Source organism: Leptopilina heterotoma, unplaced genomic scaffold (assembly GCF_015476425.1).
Source record: "Leptopilina heterotoma isolate Lh14 unplaced genomic scaffold, ASM1547642v1 Lhet_24, whole genome shotgun sequence".
NCBI classification, from domain to species: domain Eukaryota; kingdom Metazoa; phylum Arthropoda; class Insecta; order Hymenoptera; family Figitidae; genus Leptopilina; species Leptopilina heterotoma.
In genome coordinates this window covers 4,679,035-4,696,145 of record NW_025110956.1, presented here as the reverse complement: position 1 = coordinate 4,696,145, position 17,111 = coordinate 4,679,035, and the positions used below count along the sequence as shown (strand labels likewise).

General features: G+C 23.2%; 1 protein-coding gene across 3 annotated transcripts; it reads left to right on the top strand.

Annotated features, from left to right (window-relative positions):
* The first annotated feature begins 111 nt into the window (after window positions 1-111).
* Window positions 112-16,769, top strand: LOC122503040 (protein fem-1 homolog C). 3 transcript variants are annotated; one of them, XM_043613445.1, is made up of 9 exons: window positions 112-134; window positions 10,106-10,594; window positions 13,017-13,325; window positions 13,848-14,211; window positions 14,360-14,420; window positions 14,665-14,847; window positions 15,528-15,773; window positions 15,857-15,982; window positions 16,335-16,769. In XM_043613445.1, the coding sequence occupies exons 2-9, from the start codon at window positions 10,153-10,155 to the stop codon at window positions 16,554-16,556; spliced, it is 1,953 nt and encodes a 650-aa protein (XP_043469380.1). In that variant the 5' UTR covers window positions 112-134; window positions 10,106-10,152; the 3' UTR covers window positions 16,557-16,769. The 3 variants fall into 3 exon arrangements, with proteins under 3 accessions (XP_043469380.1, XP_043469378.1, XP_043469379.1); XM_043613443.1 differs by lacking the exon at window positions 112-134 and adding an exon at window positions 9,138-9,278; XM_043613444.1 differs by lacking the exon at window positions 112-134 and adding an exon at window positions 9,285-9,452.
* Window positions 16,770-17,111: the final 342 nt, after the last annotated feature.

Below are 17,111 nucleotides of genomic sequence, written 5' to 3'. Positions count from 1 at the left end.
TGTTTATTTACAATCTGATCGTTTTTTTCTGGTAAGTTCTCAGTTTGTGATAAAAGTAGTTTGTTATTTGAGATTACTTATGTCGAAAAATGCTTTTTTCCTCTAAATCTCTTGTTTATAAACAAGTACAATGCGTGAGTAATTCTTTTCTTATAATTTAATCGATTCGATCGGTTCTCGTCTGTTCTAACCTCAAAATGTAAGTCTTTTAAAGCGTTTAAAGGGACAATTGTCACGTTTGTTTACATTCTTACGATTTGTACGACCATTGATACAAATGTATATGTGTATACAATAATTAAGCGTTTTTATTTGCTTATAATTACAAACTTGGTAGACAAAATTTACTGAATTGTCAATTACGACGATCTATTGTAAAATTGTATTATTTACAGTTAATAATTTAAGTTGCAAAAATTTTCATTATTCAAGTAAATGAAAGTTTCTTTCGACAAAATTATTCTCAAAAAATACTGTTTCTATAATTATTAAAAGTTAAAAACGAAATTTAATATTTTAAAACTGTAGATTGTTTTTTAACATGTAAAGCAATAATTTAAATAGAATTTAAATTTCAAAATTAATAAATTTTGTTCAATTAAATGTTGAAAACTTTTCAATTATAAATATTGATTATAAATAATCAAATATTTCATTGTAATTATTAACAATCACTATTACTATAAAATGTTAAAAAAATTTTTTGTTTAATTCAATTATTTTCAAAAGTTTGAATTAAAATTATTTTAAAAAATTATAATAAAATTATGAGATTTTCAATTAATCTCAGATTAATTTTTTGTCAAAATTTTTTGCAAGAATTCAATGATTTTTAATAGATTAATTTTTAAATTGAAAATAGTTGAAAAGAAAAATTATTAAAAACGTTTGGGAAACACAAAAGCAAAAAAAAAACAAACAAACTTCAAACTGCGAACAGATTACCGAGATTACCGGAATACAACGATTATTAATATACTAGCCATATTATCCGCGCGGAATGTTTTATTGCACTGGTTATTGTAAATAGTTTTTAATTATTTTAATTTCAGTAATTTTTAAAGAAATAATTATTATGACACTTCACTAAAAAACTAATTAGAATTAAATTTTCAATTTATATCATTTTAAAACTTTAAAGTATTTAAAAAGAATTTAACAAATTTGAATACTAATTTCAAATTTAATATCAGTTTTCTAAATTGAAAATAATTAACTAAGTTGAAGCCCACAACGTTGATCAACGAAAAAAAATTGTTCACTAAGTAAATTAATTAAAAATTACGCAGCAATATTCACACAAAAATATTTAGAAAAAAAAAGATTGATGTTTATGTTTTGATAATAATTATTTTACAATTAAATATTAAATTAAAAATAATACTTGATTGCATTAAATAAATTTTTTTTCGTTGATCAACGTTGTGGACTTCAACTTCGAGAACATTCTTGTACGAAGAAAATTGAATTTCGCAAAAAATTGTTATTTGATACTTTCATTTTCAAATTAAAAATAATCTTCATTACGAAAGTTTTAATTATTCTGAAGAATGGAAGAGGTAAAAAAATTATTATAATATTCAACTTTTTGAACAAAGAATATAAATAATAATTTTTTTAAAGAATTTTTATTACTTTAAATTAGCTATTACTAGAAATAAAAAACCATTCTCAAAAATTATAATCAAATTCTTTAAAAAAATTCAATTATTTTTAAAAAATATTCGAAATTCAATTATTTTCAATATCTAGAATTTTCATGAAATTTCGCAAAATAATTTAAAATATCATTTCTAAAAAATCCATTATTTAACAAAATTTTATACAATTTATTTTTTACAATAATTCAATTATTACTTTCTGAAGAGACCATAGGTACCTTAAGGGATTAAGCCCCAAAGACCATCCATTTCTTGCTGCCATTCTGGCCGCAGCAGTCGACGTAGAGCAGGATGGAGGTGTATGGGATTCTGAATGGGCCAAAGAAGGAAAAGCAGCTACAGAAGCAGGAAGAAAGATTGGTAGAGCTTTGTATGAGATGTACGGTCCAGAGCCAACAGCAGAGTCTGAGGCATACAATGTTTCATTCTCCTGAGTAGCCAAGCAGATTTGATGTAATCTTGATGGTCAGATTTAGAAAAAAAAATATATTAATAATTACATTACATATAATAATCTTCGTAGTTTCATTGATTCTGTCCGCAGTTTGAAGTTAGTTTTTGTGTATTCTTTTATTTATTTTTCTTTAAAAAAATTTGTTTTGACAAATCGAAAATATGCAGGTATTTTTTCATGATTCATAATAAAGTAATATTAGGAATTAAAAATTTTTTTTAAAAAATGACGATTAACAAATGAAAAATTTACCCATTTTCTTTATTATATGCTCTTTTTATAAAAAATTTCGTTTGACTGATCTAAATTATGCAAATTTTTCTCTTGTGTATTTATGAAAAATAGAAAATTTGTTAAAAAATTATGATTAAGAAATAGTAAATACATACCCATTTTATGCATAACTTTTATTTCTCAATAACAATATTCTTCACAAACTCATTAATTTATTTTGGGAAAGAAAACATTACATATTCCCGTTTCTTAATATTTTTGTAGAAAATTTTCAATTTTCATTAGGGAATAATTTACATTATTTCAATTTTTTAATTACAAATGTTATAATAAAATTCAAAGTTTTTTCAAAAATAAACGTAACAAACGTTTATAAATTCTATTTGTCAATTACAAATTTAAATTGAAAATGAAATTTTTTGAATTTTTAGAAAATAAAGGAAAAAATCTTACTCCAAAAAAAAATGTTCCACTACATTTTTACGAATTTCTTTAATTGTAAAATTATTCAAATACATCAATAATTTCTTTTTTAAATAAATATTTAATTATTATTAATTTTGCACAGGAATTAGAACATTCAAAAATTCCAAATTCAAACCTTTTTGAAATTAATTTTGGGAAATTTCAATTATTTCTCAACTATTAAATTGAAATTCTTCAAAAAAATCGATTTTTTAAAAAAATTCTTCGTTAAATTCAATTATTTTTCAATTTTATTAAATTAAAATTCTTTGAAAGATAAATTTTTCAGAAAAAATTTTTGGAAAATTTTAATTTTTTCTAAACTATTCAATTAAAATACTTTGGTAATTCAATTTTTTGTTAAATTGTATGTAAAATTCAATTATTTTTCAATTAAGAGATTAAAATTCTTTAAAAACTCAATTTTTTGGAATATTCTTTAAAAAATTTAATTTCTATTCAATTTATAAAATTAAAATTCTATAAAAAATCGATTTCATGTAACATTGTTTGTAAAATTCAATTTTTTTTTTAAATATTAAATCAAAATTCTTTCAAATGTTGATTTTATTGAAAATAAAAATTTTTGAATTTTTAGAAACTAAAGGAAAAAATTTTACTCAAAAAAAATTATCCGTTACATTTTTATGAATTTCTTTAATTATGAAATTATTCAAAAACATCAATAATTTCTTTTTTAAATAAATATTTTATTATTATTCTTTTTCCACAGAAATTAAGACATTCAAAAATTCCAAATTCAAACCTTTTTGAATTTAAACAACTTATAAAAGTATTTTGCTATAAAACATGAAGAAATTGATTGCTCCGAGTCAAAGACTCGGAGTCATCGATTTCTTTATGTTTTATAATAATTTATAAATAATTACAAATTTATGAAAATAATTAAATTATTGCGAACAAATTTATAAAAAAATTGTAAATAATTGAATTTCTGTGGAATTTTTAATATTTTAGACAAGAATTAAATGTTTGTGTACGAATTTATTAAATTTTTTTTTAAATAATTGAATTTTTCTCGGAAAATTTCATTAAAATAAGTAGATATTGAAAATAATTAAAATTAGGACAAGAATTTTATTGTCATTTTTAAAAATAATTGAAATTTGGGGAAAAATTTTGTTATTTATAAAGATTAGGATTTTGACGAGAATTTTTTTAAAATTTTAAACATAATTGAATTTTATTACTTTTGAAAATAATTGAATTTCTGCAATAAATTATTTGTAATTTCTCAAAAATTGAATTATTTTAGTATTTTCGACAAAAATTTGATTATTATTTTTAAAATTGCTAATTTTTATTTAAAAAATGAAGCAAAAAGTTAGACGCGCGAATTGTTTGCTAGTAGTAATAGTAATAAAAGTAATTATGAAAAATAATAATAATAATAATAACAATTATAAAAAAATAAACTAAAATTTATATTGAATCAGTCAGTCCATTGGATTTATCGGCACAGAATTTAAAATCAGTTCCACGGAAATTTTTCTCTGTCCATTCATCGAATCGTTGTTCCAAATCTTTGGACATGTAATTTTGCCAATCGCCAATTTCTCCCTTTCGAAGAAATTTTATATTAGGATCATCTACTCGATTATTCTTTGGAGCAATAATATTAAATAAATTAACAGCAGGATTTTCTGTCATTTTGGAAAATTTCAAATGTTCCTTTAATTGTTCTATTTGATCATCTGTTATTTCTTTATTGAGAAATTTTGCCGTCTTCTTTATGATTTCTGTTTGATTCTGAAAGAATTTATAAAAAAATAATTTACAAATTTTTTTCCCGTTTAATTGTAGATTATATTTTTTATTAACAATTATTTTGAGTTTCAGATTCTAATTAAAGGTGTACTTACTCTTTTCATGTCTTCATACGTGATAAAAAGAATATTTTCGTCGTTTCTGTGTTCCCAAAATTTTGCCACGTGTTTCCAGAGTGGTCCCATTGGTGCTTGTAATAGAAAATGAAAATTAATTACTATTTGGATAATTAGATGGTGAAAGAGGAGAATTGATTATTATTTAAAGATAATTAATTAGATAATGAATAAGGAGAATTAATTATTTATGGACTATTATTTTCACTGTCTTACCACAGTCATTTAAGAATACTTCAGTGAATTCATCAAAACTACATTCAATTCCATGAAATGTTCGACAATAGTGGTAAAAACTGACACAAGTATCTTTAGGATTTCTGGTTACGTAAACAATCTAAAATATTTAATAATTTTCTATAATAAGAATAATAATTTAAAAATTAGTTAATTTTATTTTATTATTGGGCTATTTTTTTACTATTTGAATATTATTTTTCTTTACTATATTATAGAAAATAATTTCTCAGTTTTCTTTTTTAGTTTCTTCTTTTCAAAAATTTGGTGAATCAACTAAATTGAATTTACTTGATGGATTGTACCTTCGGTTTCTTCTCGTGAATCTGTTTTGGCAGTAATTCCCAAGGAAGATGCGTTTTAACAAATCGTGGACTTGGCATTTCTTCGACATATTTTACGGAATCGCCCAATTTCGAAAACCAATCGACATAATCGCCGGTGACCATTAGAGCGGAAGATCTGTGAGAAATATTAAATTTTTATAATTCATTTTCAATTTGGTGACAAAAGGAAATTATTGACAATTATTATGAAATAATAATGTTTCTTACTCAAGTAAGGGATTACGTAAAATTATTAATGTTTCCGCTGTTTTGAAATCGCAATCGTGAGCAATACACCAGACCATTTCTTGAATCCAGTGACTGCCTATGAGACAAATAGAATATAAATATTTTATAAATTTAATAATTAATTTTCATTATTGCAAATTATTTTAAATTCACACCTTTTTGAAATTCAATAAATTATAATAATTAAAGATGAGCGAATCATTATTTTTATAAAAATATTGTTACTGTAACTTCTTCAAAATTATTTTCATCATTTCAATCAATTATAGTATTTTTTTTAGAATTTTTAACTAAAATTCTTCTTTAAATCAATTATTTTTAATAATTTTTGATAAAGTTCTTGGAAACTTTTCAAATCCATTTGTTTACAATTCAATTTTACGAAATTTCATCGATTATTCGAAAATTCTTCAAATTGAATATTTTTCAAAATTGAATTCTCCTAAAGAATTTTATCAACAAATTTTTAAATAATTACCTGGACGAAGTTTAATAAAATTTTTAAAAATAATTATATTTTACAAGGAATTGATTTAAAATTATATTTAAAAAAAACTGAAATTCAGCGAAGAATTGTATTATTTATGAAAATAATTAAATTCTTGCAACGAATTTTATTATTTATGAAAATAATTGAATTCTTGCAACTAATTTTATTAATTTTTATTTTAAATAATTTTAATTCCTGTGAAAAATATTATTATTTGTAAAATTAATTTAATTCTTGAGAAGAATTTTATTAAAATCTTTGGAAATAATTAAATTCCTTAGAAGAATTCAATTAAAATTGTACTTAAAATAATTGAATTCTTTTATAAAAAACGTATAATAAGTTTTGAAAATAATTTATTTTCTCTGAAGAATTTTATCATTAATGAAAATAATTGATTTCCTGAAATTTTTTTAGACGAATTTAATCAAAATTGTTGTCAAAATTCAATTCTTTTTTAAAAATTCGCGATATAATGCTTTTAATATTCAATTATTATCTAAAATTCTAACTGAAATTCATTATTTATTAAATCAATTTTTATTAGAGAATTCTACGAGAATTAAATTATTTAAATACAAAACTAAGTAATTTATTCAATAGGTAATTGAATGTTTTTTAAAATTATATTCTCATAAATAAATAAATCAACAAATTTTTAAATAATTGAATTACCTCGACGAATTTTAATAAAATTTTTAAAAATAATTACATTTTACAAGGAATTCTGCGAAGAATTTTATTGTTTATGAAAATAATTAAATTTTTGCAACGAATTTTATTAAAATATTTTTTAAATAATCTAATTCCTGATAAGAATTTTATTGTTTATAAAAATAATTGAATTTTCGTGAAGAATTTTATTATTTGTAAAAATAATTGAATTCATGCAACAAATTTGATTAAACTTTTTGAAAATAATTAAATTTTGTTGAATAATTTTATTAAAGTTTAATAGAATAAAGTGAATTCTGATTTTATTATTTTTGATGAATTTTATTAAATACGAAAATAATTGAATTCTTATAAATACATTTGATCAATATTATTGGAAATAATTAATTTCTTTTGAAGAATGTCATGAATATTGTTATTTATGAAAATAATTGAATTTTGCAAAGAATTTTATTAAAATTCTTCAAAATAATTGAATTTCTGAAAAGAATTTTGATATTTATCAAGATAATTGAATTCTTTTGAAGAATAAATAATAAATAATAATTGAATTTCTAAATAGAATTTTATTATTTACGAAAATAATTGAATTCCTGCAAAAAATTGTATTATTTATGAAAATAATTGAATTTATGCAAAAAATTGTATTATTTATGAAAATAATTGAATTTATGCGTAGAATTTTTTTAAAAATTTTTCTAAATAACTGAATTCTTTTGGAAAATTTTATTAAAATAATAGATATTGAAAATCATTAAATTAAAGGGAATTTTTAAAAGTAATTGAATTTTAGAGAAGAATTTTAAATGGAAATTCCCTTTGTTTATAATTATAATTTAATTATTATATTAAACATTTTTTTGATAAATTATAATTTTCTCTATAAAATTTATATTCAAACTCACCGGTTCGCGGATATGAAACAATCCACACGTCATCATTGCGAATTTCTAAATCACGAATTTTCGTACCGATAAACACATATTGTGGCGGTAATAAACAATCTCCCGGTTGCACTTTTAAAAAACTTGATCTCACTTTAAATATTTTATCCAATTTTTCTCCAATTTCGCCATCGACTGTCGTGAATGAAAGTGACATTGCTTTGGAATAGTAAAACAAAAAAAAAAAAGAAAGGAAATAAAATCGTTAATTAATTATCGAAGATTACTTAATAAATAATTCTGACATCAGATGCGCCACTACTTATGTCAGAAATAATTTTGTGAGTTCCTTTTTCTTCTAAAGTTGCAGACAAAATGCACTCTTGCTTCCTTTTCCGACGACTTTTCACTTTGGTTTGGATGTTTTCTCTTTTTTATTAATCTGACATACTCCAACTTTCGTGTGCATACTTTCTTTTCAATGTCAATATAATATTCTTGTTTCACTTTTGCAAAACTGGTTTTATTTGCATTCTTTGTTTGTACCTTTAGAATCTTATGCATACGGTTAGCGTTTAGTTTCTCCATTTTTGTTCTGCAAGAAAACATATTATTTATTAGCAACTACAATTTCGACAACTTGAAAAACAATTTTGTCAATAATTTTGACAATAATTGTGACAACAATTTTGTCAATAATTGTGACAACAATTTGAACAATAAGTGGGACTACGATTTTATCAACAATTGTGACTTTTCACTATAAGAATATTAAATAATTGTCACCCGTTTAGAAAAAAGGTCCTGAAAAGCAATAAATTGTAGGTTATGTTTATAATCTTTGGAATGAATAATAAACAAAGTTGATCGACTCTCAAATATTAACAACTGATGTCTAAGTCTCGATTACATCTGAATTAATAAAAAATGATTTTAGTTTCATATAATTAAACGAAAGCTTTTAATTCAGTTGAAAATGACACAAACATAACCTTAAAATTCTTTGCTTCTTAGGTCGTCATTATTTCAAAAAACGGTACTTTTTTCACTATTTGACAAATTACCAAATTTATAACCAAACAAAATAAAAAACCTATACTTAAAGATAGACAAAAGAATTTTTTTAATTTTCACCAATTTTTGTTAATTATACAGAATTCAACGGGTTAAAACAGATAACGATTATTTAATTTGAAAACTTTCACGTGATCAATATGAGAATCTGCGAGATTTCACTTTGCCAGAGAAAGTTGTTTTCTTGAGGATATTTCCGTATACACGAAATTCCATTATTATATATTATATTATATATATTTTATATATTAAAATCTGCACTGAAAGGTGTTTATTATTGAAAAAAAGAAAAATATTAAAAATAGAAATTTTTTCCTCCTGGATTTCAATGGTTCTCCAGTAAAATGTTTTTGCTTTTTTAATTTAGAGAGATTGCATCGAAAATTAAAAAAGAAAAACAATTTTCCAGATTATTATAGAAAATATATATTTCGGGACAAAAATTTATTTAAAAAAATCGAATGTCACTTATTGCGCATGTCTAATTATCACGTGTCAAGGAATGAAAGTCACGTGACCTGCGCTTGCTGGTACATAGCTGTCATTTATTCGGATGTGATGGTTAAACAATTCGTCATATTGTGTTGTATTGTTTTGTTTAGCGATAGTTTTAATTGTATAGAAGGTGAGAATATTGTCTCTAATCAAACATAAACAATTAATTTTGGGCATAAATTAGAAATTCATAGCAAAAAAATAGTGAACTGTCAAATAGAAATTTGAAGGTTATAATAGCCGAAAAGTTATTTCTAATAATAAATTGGCAAATTTTGTAAAATGCTCAGAGAAATATTATAAGGTAGTGTTTATTAGTAATTTTAATTTGTCATCTTAAATTTTTTTTTTAAATTGTAGTAAATGAAGAATTTGTCAAGTTGTGAAAATTATTTCTTACAAAGTAAAAGTGGTACACAATAATTATCATAATGCTTCTTTTTTTCATAGCTTTGTATTTTATATTCCTTTGTCTATTAGTACTTCCTGAAACACCAAATAAGTGTTTAGTTTTTTTTATTCGATTGTAATGAAGTAGTTAGCTTTTTTTTTGAACAATTTTTTTCTTTATGCAATGTCAATTTCCACGGTGGATAAGTATTCGTCATAGTAATTTTAACTTTCAATACCTACGATTTATTGACATTTGCCTAACGTTCTGTTTCTAAAATAAGATTTGGCAAAGATACTTGTCTATAATTAATATTGTTTCGAATTAGAAAAATTTTGTTTTTTTAAAAATTTGGTTCTAAAAAATATTTTCGAAGTATTTTATTACAGTAGATTTTTTCGAAAGCAGATGAATATTTTGGATTTTTTTTGGATTTTTGTCTACTGAGGATTTTTGCTAGTAAACAGATTTTATTTTAATTTTAGAATTGCGTTCTAGAATTATTGAATAATGAGAAGAAAATAACACTAAATATTTTTGACGTTGACATTTTTCTTTTTTTCCAGATTGACAGCAAGTTGACACATGCAAAATTCTTTGAACAAGGATTGAAATGTGGATCAGCAGTCGTCGGGAAAACAATTCTATGGACGAGCTCTTTCAGGATCTTTATCAAGAATGCAAATTTGTTGCACCAGGAGCGAGACTCTCGTATTCATTGCGGAATCGTTTGGAAAAATATAAAGCCGATACAAGAAAGGATATTGTTTCGCGTATGAAAGATGGATGTGCACCATTGTTTATTGCATGTAAGAGAGGACACGTGGAAATTGTCGAATATCTTATCACAGTGTGTCGTGCTGATATCGAGCAACGAGGAATGTACGAGGTTCCTGATGACAGATCAGTTCATTGTGTCACGCCATTGTGGTGTGCTGCGGTTTCCGGAAAATTACGAGTCATAAAATGTTTAATTTCACATGGTGCCGATGTCAATGCAGTCTCCGACAGTGGATCAACACCTGTTCGATCGGCCTGCTTCATGACTCATCTGGGTAATGACAAGAAATTTTCTTTATATTCTTCTTGTCTTTTATTGTCCTTTGTTTTTTGTTCTTTTTGGTCAATTTTCTATTTGTATTCTAGTGGTGAGAAACTTTTTTAACTTAAAAAGAATTGTTACTTTAGTAAGAAACTTTTATTTTACTAAAAGAAAATTTAAAAAATAAACTAAAAATTACAAGTCGAACTAAAAATTGAATAAAGGAATTTGAAAATTACGAGTCGAATTAGAAATCAAAGAGGAAATTAATTAAATAAAGAAATTATAGCTTACGAGTCGAACTAAAAATTAAAAAAGACAAAAATTGAATAAAGAAATTGAAAATTGCGAGACGAACTAAAAATAAAAAAAAACAAAAATTGAAAATTACGAGTCGAATTAGAAATCAAAAAGGGAAAAAAAATAAAAAATTGCGAGGAAAAGAATTAAGAGTAATTAAGAGGAAAAGAATTAACTAAAAAAAATTAAACATTACGAGTCGAATTAGTAATCAAAGAGAGTAAAGAATTAAATAAAGAAATTAAAAATTACCAGTCGAATAAGAAATTAAAGAGAAAAAACACATAAATTTGTTAATGAATTGATAATTAACATTGCGGGTAATTTATATCTCTCTTTCGAACGTTCAATGGCATTTAATTGTTTCAATGGCACTTTAAGGCGACACCCTTAGCCAAGTATTTACATGCCAAGGCAGGTCTAGGTCATTGTTCTCTATGTCAATGTTAAGGTGTCGTAATTTAATTCTAATTTAAATCAATACAATTCTTTTTTTGTAAAATCTTTTTTTTCTTTCTTTGAAAATTTTATTTTTTACATTTTCATATTCTTTTATTTATTTTGTCAGCAGTTTGACTTTGTTTTTTGAGTATGCTTTTATTTTTTTTTTTTTTCTACTATAGAAAGATTATTTGAAATTGTTTAAAAGATCGAAATTAAACAGGTACTTTTCCTTTATTTATTAAAAAAATATTAGAAAATTATTTAAAAAATTTATTATTAAGAAATGGAAAATATTCCCATTTTTCATATTTTTACTTTCTCAAGAACAATAATTTTGTTCACAAAATTTTAAGTTTCTTTTGAAAAAGAAAAATAATTTACATAATTCTTATTCTTTATTCATAATTTTTGTAGAAAATTCTCATTTTTTTTTAAGGAAATAATTTGCAACATTTCTATTTCTTCTTTTGTAAGTTTTAAACAATATTTCAAATATTTTTATAGAAAAAATAAAATAAATTTTATAAATTCGATTAGTAAATCAGAATTTTTAATTGAAAATAGAATTGAAAATATTAACAAATTTTTAAAAAATAAAGGGGAGAAAATGTCATAAGTTTGATTTGTTTTTCTTATGGAAGAAAATTCACAATTTTTAAAGGAATTTATATATAATTTTTCTTTTTTTTGAAATAAGTGGAAAAAATTTACATAATTTCTATTTTATAATTATTTTTTTATACAAAATCCAGTTTTTCTCCTTTTTTCTTAAAAGAATTGAAATGTAATAAATTTGGATCATTTATATTTCTCCATCACAATTTTTTTAACAAAATCTCAAGTATTTTTAGAAATAAAGAAAACGTGTTTTATAAATTCGATTTGTCAATCACAATTTTCAATTAAAAATAATAAAACTGAAAATTTTAAAAGAGTTATATAAAATAATGGAAAAAGATCTCCATAAATTTGATTTGACAATCACATTTTTTTTTGCAAAGTTTTAAATATTTTTTTGCATAATTTATGACCCGAAAGTTTCGAAAGTTTAAATAATAAACGACGATATTTTTATCACTTCCTTTAATATTTCTTTATCAGAATGTTTAAACAAAAGCTCAATATTGTTTTTTTAAAATATTAATTAATTAATTAATAATTAATAAAATTTATTTAGTATTTTTTTTATTAATTCAAAAAAAGGTTTATTAATTTAGAAAAAATATTGATTTTATTTATTATTATTATTTTTTTTTGCTTCGTCGCGACAAGTTTTAAAATGAGAAAGAAAAATTATGCAAATTTGTTTCCTTATTTCACAAAAAATATAGTTTTCCAGTAATATAAAAATTGTAATCGACAAATCAAAATTATGATTTTTTTATTTATTTCTAAAAGAAATCGGAAATTATTGAATACAATTTCAAGAATTATTCTTTTATTCTTTTAAATTTAAAGATGAAAATAAATTGTATAGTTTTATTTGTACTCTTTTAATATAATTGATGGAGAATTTGTACACGCTCTTATCTGATGCTAGTTATATAATAAAATAATTGTGAAGTTGAATTTAAATTTGAATTAAAATGAATTGTAATTAAAAAATTTTAATTGTTAAATATTAATTTAATAGATAAAAAAATAATTATAAATTAAATTAATATTAAATTGAAATCGTTTGTTTTTTTCAGAAATTGTTTCCTTCCTGGTGGAGAATGGAGCCGATATTCTAATTGCGAATTACAATGGTGGCACTTGTTTGATAAACTCGGTGCAAAGTGTCGAATTGTGTAAATTTCTTTTAACACACGGAGCTGATGTTAATGCAAGGGATATGCAAAATAAAACTGCTTTGCATTATTCAATTCAGGAGCATCGGTTCGAGACAACGAAACTTTTATTAGATTATAATGCAGATCCTTATCTAAAATCACGATATAATGATGATGCTTTACAAACTGCCTGCCTTAAGGGTGCAACACAGATATTCGACTACTTAGGTGAGTCGAAAATTCTATTAATATCGTGTAATTTCTATTCAAAATTTTTTATTTCAGTTAAAATATTTTTCTAGACTAATGAGCTTTCTAAACATTTTCTTTTTTGAAACTTCTATTTTCAAATTCTTTTTATAAATTTATTTTATAAATTTAAATCTACGTTTCCTTTTATTTTTTTATTTACTTGAATATACGGGCTTGTTTATTGTAGTAGGTATTTTATTTATTTTCATAGAGTTATTTTTTCATCTTTTATTTTTGTACCATTATTTTTTTATTATTATTCATTTTTACACAGTTATTTCTTTATTTTTATTTTTATATCTACACACTTATTTTTTTCATTTTTTATTCATTTTTGCTCATTTTTTTAAATAGCTGTGTTTAATAGCTATTTACTAGCTATTATTAATAGAATTTCTATTATTAATAATAATAATTTAATAACTTTAGATGAATAATTAATTGATTGTAAAAATTAAGTAAATAACTTAATGTGGAAATTTTGTTTCATTGAAACAGTGGACAATGTTGCCTACTCGCAAGAGAGATTAGCGGACGCTCACGAACTAATGGGTTCGACATTTTTTAATGATCATAATTACACGCAAACAGCACTGAATTATTGGAGTACTGCTATGAATATTAGAAATGATAATATGGTTGACGGAAAGCCATTGCCAAAGAGGCCAATTATGCCAAAAAGAGATAATTTTCGTAATGCGACTGAGTTTTCTACAATGGAAGAATTGCAAACTGTAATGCTCGACTTGGACGCTATTCGAATTCAAAGTTTATTAATTTGCGAACGAATTTTAGGTCCACATCATAAAGATACACTTTTTAGACTGATGTACAGAGGAGCCTCGTATGCCGATGCCCTTCGGTAGATAATTTACTTTTTCTTAATGGAATTTCAATTTTAAATTTTTAATTATAAAATTTTTAATTTTTACATATTCATTTTATATTTATTTGAAAATTTATTTACTTTTCGTTGACGGAATTAATAATTTTAATCGATTTATTTTTAGGTATCAGTATTGCATAGATTTGTGGAGAAGAGCATTGGAAATTCGAGTGGAAAAGGATTCTGTGAGTACTACTAGATTTTCTATAATTTTTACTTACAAATTACTTATTTTCAAACTTTTAGAAATAAAATAATTTATTAATTCTAAAAATTGCAACTGTAACTCTATTTATAGATTTTTTTGAATTTGAGAAAGAAAATTCATAGACTATTTAGGATTTTCAATAATTTACAACTATTATTTATATAGAAAATATTTTCTAATGTCGATTACAGTTTGTCATGTGATTAATTTTTTTTTTTCAGATATTGTTTAGCGACACATGTTTTACCGCTCAAGCTCTTGTTCGATTAATGGTCGATTTGAATGAGAAAATAGTAGAAATAGCAGATCGTAATCGAGAGAAACAAGAACCGAGATTTTGTGATGTAGTCGCAATATTTAAATTACTCACCGAAAATCTTCCTGAAGCTAGATCATTATTGGAGGTTAGTCTTTCCTTATATTTAAATATCATATAAAATTATTATTCAAAAATTATTTAATAAATAATTTGACTTAAATATTTCAAAATTAATTGAATTTTAAAAAAAGCGTTTAAAATTTTCATAAATGGATGAACTTAAAAGGGTTTTAAATTGAAATCTTATAAAATTTCAATTTTCAATGAATTTCATTAGAAATTTTAAAGAACTTATATTTTTGAAAAATTTTAATAATTGGAGAATTTCCGAATAATCGAAATTGCATAAAATTGAATTGTAAACAAATGAATTGAAAAATTGTCGAAGAACTTCTACAAAAATCATTAAAAATAGTTGATTTAGAGAAGAATTTTAGTTAAAAATTGTAGAAAATAATAATTGAATTGAAATGATGAAAATAATTTTGAAGAAGTTACAGTAATAATATTTTGAAAATTTTAATGCCGTTGAAATAATAATAATGATTATATATTTATTTATAAAAATTGATTAGTTATTTAATTTGGTAAAAAATAAATATAGTTTTAAAAGCCTGGAAAAATTTAGTTTTTTAACCTGGAAAACTTGGAAAAGTCAGGGAAATTTCAAATGAGTAAAAAGCGTGGCAACCTTGATTTGAAACTTTAGGAACATAATTTAATGTTGAAATGTTGTAAAAAATGTTTGTTTGTTTTTTTTTTTAGAAACGACCGGTTCATAAAAAGCAACGGGAGAGTTACGATCGAATTTTGAAGTGCATCACTCATTTAATTTATCTTCTATTGGAAACTGCACAATCGGATGAGGAGAAAGCGGAAATGCGACAATTAGTACACAATTTAGTTAGGCGAAATCCAAGGTGCGCTTCAACGGAGGATACACTTCTTCATCTGTGCGTCTCGAGAGTGAATACGATTCATTCGAATTATTTCACCACCGAAGAATTACAAGTAAATGGATATATTTTTTAAAAATTATTCTTCTCATGTTTTTTCGATCATTTTTTTTCTAATTGCAATTTTTTTCTTTTCAGGTAATTTTTCCACACGTCGAAGTGGTAAGATTGCTTTTAAAGTGTAGAGCGCACGTTAATGCGAGGAACGACACGAGATCAACTCCTCTGCACGTTGCGAGCAAGCCGAACAACTTCCAAACCGAGGTGAGTTCATTCTTTGTGATAATTTTTATATTAAAAATTAGAATTCAATTTTTAATTCAATTTCAATTTAAAATTTAAATCAAAATCAAAATGAAATTGAAATCAAAATTAAATTGAAATCGAAATTAAATTGAAATTGTAATTAAATTGAAATTGAAACAAAATTGAAATTGAAATCGAAATTGAAACAAAATTGAAATCGAAATTGTAATTAAATTGAAACCGAATTTGAATTCAACTAAAATTAAGTTAAATTTAATTAAAAAATGAAATTAAAAGTACAATAAAAAAACATGAGAAGGAGAGAAAGAGAGAGAGAGATCAATTAAAGATCATTTTGCTCTTGTCACAGCTCGTGAAACTTCTCTTGGATTATGGGGCACATCTAGACACACCAAATAAAGCTGGCGAGACACCGGCGCAACTAATAGCCTCAAATCCCTGTAACAACATAAGTTTGGTGAATTACACAAGTCTGCAGTGCCATGCAGCACAGACAATTTGTAAATATGGAATTCAATGCACCGAATTGCCCGTAACGTTACACGAATTCCTTAAGTTGCACCAAGAATAATTAATTTCAACTACGCTCTTCTTCTTCTTCTCCTCCTATTTTTTCAATTAATTATAACCGCATAAAGTATTTGTGCATAAGAATTTTTAGAATTGCGTAATATTATTATATCTTTTTAGCGAAATCTATATTTACCCAACAAAACAAAAAATACTCGCATAGTTCGAATCATAAATAATATTAATATCACAATAATAATATTAATAAATTAATTAATATTAATTAATAAATTAATATTAAAAAATTAATAATAATTTTCATAATAATTATAATAATAATACCTAATTGTAACTATAATAATAATTATTATAAATTTATAATTATAATATTATAATAGTAATTATAATAATACTATAATAATATTAATAATAATTATAATAAGAATAATAATTTTAATAATAACAACAGGGATTTTAATAATTAACAACAAAGCGCGTCCAAAATTTTAAGACTGGTCGTCGAAAAAATTTTTATGAGATATTCTCTTTTACTTCACAAACATGATTAAGAGCACACAGTTGTATTGCCTCTTAAAAATAATAAAAAAAAAAATGG